The 12,042-nt window shown below is 37.0% G+C and overlaps 1 protein-coding gene across 2 annotated transcripts in view; it reads left to right on the top strand.

Moving 5' to 3' along the window:
• The first annotated feature begins 503 nt into the window (after positions 1-503).
• Positions 504-12,042, top strand: part of LOC121322132 (disintegrin and metalloproteinase domain-containing protein 23-like) — a 48,878-nt gene continuing 37,339 nt past the window's right edge. The window contains exons 1-3 of one of the 2 annotated variants that reach the window (XM_041261672.1): positions 504-1,016; positions 1,927-2,144; positions 8,894-8,970. In XM_041261672.1, coding sequence (XP_041117606.1) covers positions 938-1,016; positions 1,927-2,144; positions 8,894-8,970 — 374 coding nt within the window. In that variant the 5' untranslated portion in view covers positions 504-937. The remainder of the gene's footprint in view (positions 1,017-1,926; positions 2,145-8,893; positions 8,971-12,042) is intronic. The other variant, XM_041261671.1, reaches the window with a different exon arrangement.

Below are 12,042 nucleotides of genomic sequence, written 5' to 3'. Positions count from 1 at the left end.
AACAGGTACCGTGGCCAAAAGCAACAATAGGTCAGATAGCGTGGATATACAGAAGTCCCAAGACCTTCATGAATTCTGAGCCATTGCATTTCTGATTCCTGAGCGTTAAAAATGAGCTCAATGTTGTGTACAAATAAATCCCACTGCATTTCAGGAACTCTGCATTGAAATTATTGATTCAGCTTCACAAGTGCTTTCCCTTTAGTACACAGTTTTCATGTTTTCATTTTAGCATAAAATTGCATAACAAAAAAGCGTTTTTTTTTTTCCACTAACTGCTGCAACTGGACTCAAACATTAAGGGGACAAACAGTCAGTACTGAACTGCAAGTTACGTGGGAACGTGTGCAAACTGAGTACGTTCAGTTCGTGAATGTCATTGGCAGAAAGTGCAAATATTTTGGAGATGATTACTGGAGGGGCCAGTGCCCCTGCCCCCCCCCCCCCCCCCTTGTGGAAGCACCTGGCTGGCCGGGAGTTATATTAAGTTGTACTGTACTGCTAAATAATTTTTCAGATTAGGTTTTCTTTAGTCAAAGTCTCCTGTTAATGTTTAAAAACGGAAAACAAAGGGTTACAGTTTGCAGTGGGCTACAACCAACTGAAACTAAGCAAATACTCGAGCACACGCTTCAAGCCACTTGGGAACGCGCACCATAACTCACCACCACGCACATGACCGACCAACCTCTGCCTTTGCAGAAAGAGAGCTCGAGAGCACTTGCGCGCGCTGCAGCATCAGTACCAGGCTCATCAGTCCTGCTTGCAGCCACCGCCTTCCAGGCAACCCTCTGCAAACTGCAACAAGGGTGCTCAGGGCTTCTTTTTTACTGGATAGAAATTCCGAATTTCAACAGTATTTCCTTTAACAATGGGCCACGAACTCGTCACAGCGCCAATGTGTTGAACCACGCTTTTTACACTCCAAATATGAATCATGTATTTAATATATCTGCAACATCTATTTGCCAGCATCCTTTTCTCTTGGTTCCAGCCATTCGGTTTCGCGTCAACGGGTATGTATCAACCACCATGTTAAGCATTTTTTAATGTTTCTAATTGTGTTATAATTCTGCAAGAATGTGGGCGCGTTATAATACTTTTCCTGCTATTGCACTTTTACCATTCTATGCTTGCTTTATGGTGTTTTATTTATTTATTTATTTATTTATTTATTTAGCACAGTGTTCATGTGCAGACCAAAAAAAAAAAAAACCCTGCTTTCGTGATAATGTAAGAGACACTCCAGGTTTTATTTAACAAAATAGATGAGGGGGTATTTTCTGAGGATTCTGTGTTTTTCTTATATTTTTTTCTTCAATATTATGATAAATAAAATGCATGCTATTAAAAGATGCAGAGCAACATTAAAATTAATCAAAGGTCTACAAGCTGTATTTTTCTAGAATTGTGGGATAGGATTTAAATTTTAACGTACGTTGCTTATACAGCGAGTTACTAATACAAGGAAGATGCAGCTAAAATACAATAAAAAGATAAACAGATCTTTCACTGAATTATTTGCAGATAGATCTAGGTTGCACTATGGATTGGTACAAGTACTAAGAAATGTTTGTAATGGCGTTATGATTAATATTTTATGTATATAAATATTACGGGTATGTGTCATGTGTTTTAAAACTGTAAGATATAACGATTAAACTAAGAAATGTACAATGTGTATCTGTGACCTGCGAAACACTAGAATTATTGATCTTGACAAATGTTACAGCATAGAATAAGTCATAGTTAATATACAAAACAGTTAAAACCGTCAAATATATCTACAGATGACGTGTCTATAACATTCCGCATTTAAATGTCACATATATTTGCATGCAAATGCCACGTTAATCATAACTGTACAATAAACGAAACTTTTGATATGAGGTTGTATGATACACATATTGGTTGTCATGTTTTTAGCGTCGTCTTGGCTTGAAAATGACACCGTTAGGGACGCAGTATCAACACCAGCAGTGGGAGATGGTGCAGAATCATACAGCAGCAGCAACAGTAGCGAGCCTGCTGTTGAACGGGAAATCACATTCCCCTCCAGACTGATATATTACCTTAACGAGGACTCAGAGAGCACCTACCATAATCTGAACACTCTGGCAAGAAATCAACAAAAACAAAACCAGGTTAGTCACACACACGCGCGCACACATACACACACACTCACTCAAACACACACACACATTGATATCCTGTGTTGATGTGGTAAACTTACTTTCTAATTACCCTACACACACACACACACAATATATATATATATATATATATATATATATATATATATATATATATATATATATGTGTGTGTGTGTATGTCTGGACTTTAAAATAGCCAAATGTGTTTTAAAATACATGCACTAATACTGATACAATATATGCACTGAAAAAAAAAACAACAAGAGTGCAATGTTTGATTGTTGGAAGGACATATGTATGCCCAGTGGTTACTTGGAGATTGTGATTCGAGCAACTGAAAATATACTATTGTTAACTGATGTAAGGACATATTATGCTGATATGCCTATTTATAGATAGGAGCATAATATTTTGCTTGCATTTTCTGTATAAGAAACTGACCTTTTTTTTTTTTTTTTTTTTTTTTTACAAAAATAAATAATTTGACCAGGTATGTATGTACACAGAGCAATTGATTGTGCAAACACTTACCATTGACTATGTTGAGCTATCTACACTGTAACAGAACATACTGTATGTTAGTTTCTGAGTGATAAGAACTAGATAATATGACTTTATTATGTGTATATTTACTACTCAGGACTTCAATTTCATTTCTGTGTGCTGGGGGGAGTTCCAAAATTTTTGGGGGATCTAGCAAAAGAAAAGTCACTTTTGCATGTAAAAAAAATATATATATATATATATATATATATATATATATATATATATATATATATATATATATATATATATATATATATATATATATATTTTACTGCATCATCATTCACGCAGGTGGTGCTTTAAAATAAGCTGCTTTCAGGAGACCTAACAGCTGTTCATCACTGTGAAACAGAGCACTCTCCATTGCTTTTGCCAATGCCTGACGTGAAGTTTTTGCTGCAGCAGAAGAAAAAGGTGCTTTTATTATTAACCAGTGCTCAGTTTCTTTTTTTAAAGCCTTATTTCCACCTGTTTTTCACTGTTTTCAATTATGCATGTTTAACTACTGGATAGTTTGTGCTGCGTGCATGTAACATATCAAAGGCCACAAAATGTCCTTTCATATTATGTAAGTTGCCACAGGATTAGGCATATTATATGTGGTAGAAATGAAAATATATGTAAAAAAAAAAAAAAAAACCCCCCCCCCCCCCCCCCAAAAAAAAAAAATATATATATTTTTCCAAAATAATCATGTTTGGTCACTGCTATATTGTAATCATAGATGCCTCTGAAACAAACCCCCCCCAAAAAAACAGTGCACCATTGAACCGCAATATGAAATGAACATGGATGAGGAGCTGAGCATCTAAGCTTTTCAACGATACCGCCCCTTTCAGTAAAGCTGCTACAATACCAGAACGGTAGACTCAAAACAAACCAAAGCTGTGAACTCTGTCACATGATGAGAGACGTAATTGCAGGTGATCGTAGGAGTACCACATATACACACTGAATACAACTTTGGAAAGCCCAGAGTATGTACTTTTAAACAAGCTGGGTAGGTGGCTTTTAAGGTGCGTGAATAATATGTGTGTAACCTTCAGTGAGCTGGCGTCCCAAAACTGTGTATGTACTGCAGTGTACTGAGTTTCTATAATCCTTAAAGATAGCGGCCGAAAATCACGTACGAGAGGATAAAGTCTCGTGGCACTTAAAATATCCAGCATTACTTTTATTTATTTATTTATTTTAACCAGAACTACTCAGAATGCGGCTCATAGTGCTTCCGTCACTGACACCCACTTTCTTAGAGATTGTTGTAGTGTTTCAGGCATTCTAAATTGGGTGGAAAATACAGTAGCTTGGTGTCTTAAAACAAACTGGAAAATGCACGATTGTATTATGAAAAACACATGTCTACTTCTTAAAAAAAAAAAGTTTTCTATAAATGTTTAAATTGTACATAGTGAGATTGTTTCTTGCACACAAGGCACAGATGAGGGGCTGCAGAGTTTGTCAGCCATACAGGTTGGCAAAAGTTTTAAACTGTAATCATAAGCAAAAAGTAGAGATCATTCTAAGATAACCAAGGGGCTGTTTTGGGGGAAAAAAATAAACATTAATGAGCTGAATTGAAGATAACATTACATCTGCAAGATGTAATGTTATCTCAAGGATGACAGTCCCACTTAGTGAGGAATGGCGGCCGTATTGTTAATTCAGCAGACACACTTATTGATGTCAGCTGCAACATATTACATTGAGGGCACTAGAATCTCGGAGTTCAATTACTGGTGCTACCTACCACCTGCCATCCTTCATAGCCCGGGGGGTTATTTTTCCCTAAAGCTACAGCAGCAAAAAGCTGTGTACACTTAAAAAAAACACTAATATGCCTGCAGTATCCTGCTCATATTGAAATAGGAAGCCACTGTACATTCGAATTAGATAAGAAACATTTTACAAAAAATGGGTATCTTTTTTTTTTTTTTGCAATTAGGATAACGTGCTTATACAAATGTAAAAATATAAGCAGTTTTGTTTTTGCTAAAACAGCACTGTTGCTTGATATTTACCATTTTCAAAACTGATTTAAAATTATCATAATTATGGATTTCAGTACAACTGCTGTTCCACCATTGCCTGTCAAAACTAAAACAGGGACAACCAAGTTTTGTACATGTACTCAGCCAACATGCCCCAACCCCCCTTCCCCCTCCCCCCGCCATCCTTAAATGGTACTTCCCATAAGCCTTGCGTGGAGCCCCTACCAAGTTAGTGCCAAGTTTCACCTTAACTATATACAGACATACTTCCACCTTAACTATGTACTGTGGCAGTGGTGACCAATCCTGGTCCTGGAGAGCCACAATCCTGCAGGTTTTCTGGGTCTCTTTAAATCATCAATGAAAATAATTGGTTCAACATAGGTGGAACAAAAACCAGAAGACTAACGCTTTCCAGGACCATGGTTGGCCACCCCTATACTATATCATCCTTCTCAAGGTAATGGCCAAAAAATGTTGTGAGTGAACTATACTGAGCATCAAAAGAAATTTATCACTTTTATTTGAGCATCAAAAGAAACATATCACTTATATTTGGATAAAATTCACTAGATGTGATTGAAAAATGACAAACTCTGTTTTAGAATAAGTGGCGTGACTATTGTGCTGATTGACAACTGACATCACCAAGATGCTGCAAAATGATCTGTTGATCTTGAGCAGGTGTTGTGATTCTTGGTCTCCCAGTTCGTGGCCTGTCATTGGCAGTGTGTCTGGTTATACCGTCTCGCCAGCTTTGAAATTGCTGGCTGTGAGCACCCAAGACGGCGAGCCACATTACACTGCCCTAGTCAAGCCTCCAACATACCGATTGCATGAAGGCGCTGCTGTCTTGACAGATGTGGCATATTGTTTTTTTTTCTATGCTTTTCTTTATTGCTTTTATTCAAGCTTGCAATTCAACAGCTAAAATCACTCCATATCCAGTGTCCAATCAACTGACTCACTAATTAGGTGATTAAGTGCATATGCTTCAGTCATAGTCACTCAAGCATGTCATGGTCAAGGATGAATGATCAAATGATTAAAAAGAAACCAAAAACATTTTGTCAGTGTCCATCATTTATATACCTTATTTTTTTCGAAAATAAATGTGTTATAATAGTGATAAGTTTCTTTTGATGCTTGGTATATATTGTTATGGAGACTATGAAGGGTAATTTTATTTTTTTTTTGCCACATTAATTGTGCACTTTTGCAGTGCTTATATAGTGTCATGCATTTTCTATTGTTTGCTGTAGTTTTAATATGATTCACTTAATATCTTTCTGCTATACTATGCTAGACTACCTTTTCTCAATGCTTTATTACACTTTTATATGCTTTTTACCAACATTTATAAGGGCTTTATTGCCAACTGTTGCATTTGTAATACTTACTGTAAGTGTTGTCAGTTTTAGGTTTGGAATGTAATGATATTTTTTTATATTTGATCACTGTAGATGTAGTGTACACACACACATACAAACACATGCATATATGTATATGTATATGTATATATATATATATATATATATATATATATATATATATATATATATATATATATACACACACACACACACACACACACACACACACACACACGCTCACACTGTTAATGGATAAATCCAGAGAACAACTCCAGAAACCTCAAATGCTAAAACTCCCTCTCATGCTTTAAAGTCATTCTTAACAGACAGGGCCCCTAAGAAAGCAGACGAGCACTGCAAGGCCCTGACTGTCTGTATCAGCAGCACCTGCTTCGTAACGAATCATGAATTCTTGCCCTTTATTCCAGGAGGGAAATGGGGATTAAAAGGAACTTTCAGATCTGCTGGCGATGCAGTAAGTCTGGAGCAGGAGCTGAGTGTCAAACTGCTGGTAGTCTGTAGGCACCTCAAATTCCAAGCAGATTTTTTTTTAAGGAAGTGTTTTTTTTGTGTTTTTTTTTTAAGTAGATTGTTCAGAACATTGGCAATGTGTAAACCCAGTTCCAAGTTCCGTCACAAGTTATGCAACAAACAACGTGGTACACCCCACCCCCCCCCCCCCCCCCCCCCCCCCTTCCTGCCCAACACTTACCCTCCACTTAGTCTCAGGCTTACAGTAAATGACACTGTACTGTATATGCTACAATTTTGGCATCCAGGCTGTGTTAATTTTGCTTCATGTTTATTATACAATTCAAAGATGTTTCCCCCCAATGCAGTTTCTTGTAAAATAATCTGTTACACTAGCTACCATAACAACGACTGACATTTATAGCTGCAATTTCACTGATGCGTGAGTCTAAATAGCCAAATGGCTCAGTAGATTTGCGACAGTTGGCAGATACTGTATGTGATGTTTCAGGAGCGGTAACAGCACATCATGTGGTGCATTCTGACAAGAACCTTTCTTCATTGAAGACACAGAAACAGGGTTTTAATCTAGTGCTATTTTTATTCCTCTTGCTGCACTGGAGCTCTGGTACCCGAACTGAACCCTTATAGCCACCCAACCCTTATAGCTTGAGATCGTGATATCATTCTGTGAATAGCGCGTGAGTCATTGCAGTATAGCTTACAAATCCTGCTGCTGACAGGCAGTTATGAAAAACAGTATGTGGAAAAGCACTACAGCTTTACTGCAGGTGTTACTTTGACTGTGCTTGCATCAATACATTTTCTATGCAAGTCCAGAGCTTTTTCTCTTACCAAGGCTATATGTATAATTCATACACATTCTCTGCTGTTTTTCTTTATTTGACCTTCATAAAATGTGGCTGCGTCCTGGCACAATAAACCCAGCCATGACAGGGATGTAAATACAATTCCCATTGTGTAGCAGTTTTGTCCATTACAGATTTCACAAAGGTTCTCAGTGTAAACTTACTTAAAAAGACCAAAATAAACTAAAGAGACTCACACAGCCACTTTACCAGTTGGGTTGGGACCTGTTTAAATGAGTGATTTGTACTGATCCTAAATTGTTCTATGGTGACTAATGTTTTTCAAACACTTATGTTACTTTAAATACTCAATACACAAGTAGTTTTGGATCAGATCAGGGATTAGATCAAGTGGCAATTGAGATCTGATCTTAAAAGGGCTTGACTGCATTAGGTAACTGTATATGTTTACATTCAATTGTCAAAGGCAGGCCTGTCTTACATTGGTAAGGAGGAATGCATTGCATTGTGGCTATTCTGGCATTTGATTATGCCAGTATTGTAATAGTATTTAGGTGATGTATCCGTTTATGTCTGGGAGCAGGACTCCTGAAAGGAGCAACTCAGTATGTTCTTGCATAAGAAAAACTGATGTGTTTTCTTGGTGCTGGGTCAGAGGAAGTGCAGTGTCAGCTGATATGCAGTAAAAAGCATAACAGCGGTAAAGTAATACCATTGATTGACTGGTTAATTTATAACAGGTTTTTACCAGGTTTTACAACTGAGTTAGACCAGAAAGCTGTATTTTTAGTGTTAATTGACGGCCAGTGTTGGCCAGTTACAACATCAAGCAAATCATAAACTTAACAGACATGCCAAACTTCATGCAGGTAGAAGGTAAAATAATTCACAGAAACAAGATTGTGACAGATCTACAGACATATAATAATATATTAAAATCTTGATAACTTTTAATGATACCAAACTAGGAAGAAGGAACTGAGATGGTTAATTAAGGATTTTTGTTTTCTTTACACTGTACTTGTAACTAGCTTTTTAAATGATAAACTACTTTATTTATGGACTTGAAAAAAAAATAGTTCAAATTGTACTTACTGTATTAATCTTGATACATTTGACTATATATGTTTTGTATCACTTTACCAGCACTGTGGTTACACATTGGAATTGGTTCCTGTTCCCTGGGATGCCCTGAGCCTGTTGGGGTATTACAGTTTAATTTTAGAAAATGAATGGAATTTATCAATGACATGCCGTGGGATCTTTAAAGTGCGTTGAGAGGACCTCAGTTTATTTTTTTATCTGAAGTTAGTCACTTTCCCAGACCCCCATGTTGGGGAATGAAAGGCAGAGTCCACCAACCCCACTTTCTGCAGCTACTTTGCCTAGCTCTGAAATTTGACACAATTTGGCTCTTAGTGTGTCATAGATTCAAGGTCCGAAGGAGATCTCTCTAACAATTGTATTTCAAATCTGGATCTATGAACAATTAAACTCTCTGAAGTAATGCCTCTTTTTGTTTTTGTACCAGGCTGTACATCTCGCCCAAGCAAGTTTTCAACTAGAGGCCTTTGGCTCCAGATTTATCCTGGACCTGTCATTAAATAAGTAAGTATGGTTTCCCCGCTACACGCTCTTGCACTCGCCTAAGTAATATTTGCTAACGTGCAATCTCTTCAGAGATATTTTGTGCACCTTAAAGGTTGTCTGTAACTTTTTTTTAAAAGGCTAACAGACCAGTCTGGCTGGTGAGTTGACTTTCTTAGGCAATTTCTTGGGATTTTTAATTTATTTGTTATAATGTGTGATCCAGCAATATAAAATGCAGGGTTCTGTTACCCCCAATATTGAGTTGTTTTCTCTAAATCTGCCTTTACTTGGCTTTGAGCTGCTATGATCTGCTTTGACCTTGTCTAGAGAGTCCGAAGTACCAGGATTGAACAGCTTTCCTAGTTCCATCCAAATCATGTGACCTGAACACCACGTGACCTGAACACCACCAACATTTAGACATTGGGCTCTCGCAAGCAGACTGCTAGTTTTGCTGAACTGTGCCAAATTATATCATGTACAGTGAAATAAGTTGCAGAGGACAATGTTCATAAAAAGGGATGCATGTGACCTTAAAAAAAGTTTAGATTCCCACCATTTCTGTTCTAGTTTACGACCCTCATATTTCATATTACAAATTGTATCATTAAACCACGGTGAGCTTTTTTTAAAAGACACTCTAAGTTTTGAGCGTGACAGTATCTAACATACCAGTCAAGGTGGTTTTGTAGGTATTACCCAGCTCCTCTACTGATAAGGACTCAGAGTGGTAATGAGCTCAATACATCAGAAGGCTTAACAGCAGTTGAAGAATTAATTACCTGGGATTTAAATGTATGGTCCACAGTCTTTGTAGATACTGGCAGATTCACCTAAAAAAGAATAGCAATATAATCAGAAATAGTAAGAGGTTCTTAACAGCTAAACCACAAGGAATTACCAGATCTAAAGTGTGGCCACGATTATGCATAGGACCTTTGACATGCAGGATATAATCTAAGGAATCCAGTAGCCTCAAAACTTCCAAGGAGTCAGAATCAATGTCAAGATAAAGGTTAATATCACCCAATAAAAGAATATTATCTATCAGTATAGATAGCAGATCCCCAAATTCAGTCAGAAATAGTAGGTTTGACGTAGGTGGTCGATAAATAATTTAAAATCAGACAATTGGCCTTGACAAGTGTGTCTCTTGCTCAGTTTTAACTTCTGCATATAGTTTCTAATATGTGACCATCTCAGTGACAGTAAAAAGTGGTATCAAGAACATTGCTACAGCAGAGGCTACCTGCCATGTCATTCATTCAACATTGTGTTCATTAATTATAAAGCATCAGGTTTATTCTACAGATAAATGGTCTGTGGAAATTTGGGTTTGTTTTTTTGTTTTTGCTTTATTTTTAGGCCCATACATTTGAATCACAGTGGCACGCCCCTAGTGGTCATTTTTAAAAACAACTCACCACAGAAATTAAGCTTTATAAATAATTATCTCAGCAGCAACAACATAGAAAATGATGAAGGACACACAAATAGGTTTGAAATAAAATATTAAGAAAATACAGATAGTAGAACAATTAATTATCCCATTTCAGAACACAAGATTTACCAACATGCATTGCAACATGGAGACAGTGTCATAATGTACACTTTTAAGCTAATAGGAAACATAAAACATAATACAGTAGAAAAGGAAATAAAGTTTTATGTAGGATAAACAAAGGTTAGGTAGAAAGTACAATATTAAAGATGTTGCAAGAGCCTCATTAAATTTCATCTTTGAAGCGTGACCTGTGAAATGCAATTCTGTGAATCTAACAGCCAACTAAGGTCAGATTCAAACACTCTTATATTGATTAATCTGGTCCTCTGCTGCTGCTTTTGAATGTGAGGACTGCACTGTGATCTTGATTTGCTTTGCCTTCATTGATTTCAAGTAAAAATAGCACCTTTCACTGCCCTTCACAGACATGCATTCAGCTTGTTTCTTATGTTTCCAGTGTTCTAAGTTAATAAATAATATAACCTCATGACCACAACTGAAGTCAAAAGTACAAATACTTGATAAGTCACACTTTCTTAAACAGATAAATGTGATTAACATTCCTGATGGGAAGTATTTATTTAGTAATATTTTTCTTATCCCCCCTATATTTAATAACATTTCATATTTGCTTTGCTCATGAGACAGTAGCTTTTGTATCTACACATCGAACCTGCATCAGTGGATTGCAAATTAGATGGCCTACTAACTACCTTAATCTATTCTAGAATGAGGCGATAAAATGCAGTCCTTTAAAATAATATGCCTTTCTTAAAATCACGATAATACAACAGAAACTAACATAATGTTCAAAGCTGAATCCCCTGCTGATAAGTCTAGCTAAGCAGTGGTTCTGCTAGGGTTTCTTCAGGGTAATACCCTGGTATTCTTATACCAATGGCATTTTTTGAACAGGTTTTGAAGCAAATGGTATTCAAGGTAGCTGCTATCTTTCTTCTTCCTTCTTATTGCAGTGGGCACTACACTGCCTGACGCAAATCGGCTGCCCCCTAGCCATCACAACGCTGACACACTGAGACATACTGGTATTGTCCAGCTAATCGCTCAACCATTAAGGGCACCCTCTTTTTATCACCATTTTGCATTGTTTGAATTTTGTTACAAATTGACCAGGCGATACAGGCCTCTCGTTATGGTAAAACTGAGTTAAGCTGAGGCTTTTGCAGTTAGAAGTTTTTAGATTGACAGCAATGCACACACGTTAATTGGTTGTGAAAGTTTTATGAAAGATTTCCTATTCCCCTTTGTGAAGTGCCTGAGTATTTTTAACATTGTGTTTTTCGCAGGCCCTGCATTCTTTACCTGGACCGGCTGTTTATTCATTGAAAACGGTCTCACTTGGGAGCTGTGCCACTTCTATTTCTGTAGCTTCGCTGGTGGCTCTTCTATGTTTGCCTGTCCCTTGAGGAATCATGTAGACACGCGTCACTTTCTTTGCGCCTTTAAGAACATTTGAGCTCACAATTCTACACTTTATTGTTTAAAAGTTTAATAAATTTGAAAGGTAACTCTGTTCTCAATATGCAATTGTACTGTACACTGGAAACAAGCAGTACAATGGGAAT

Source organism: Polyodon spathula, chromosome 10 (assembly GCF_017654505.1).
Source record: "Polyodon spathula isolate WHYD16114869_AA chromosome 10, ASM1765450v1, whole genome shotgun sequence".
NCBI classification, from domain to species: Eukaryota; Metazoa; Chordata; class Actinopteri; order Acipenseriformes; family Polyodontidae; genus Polyodon; species Polyodon spathula.
This window is presented reverse-complemented; position numbering and strand designations above follow the sequence as displayed.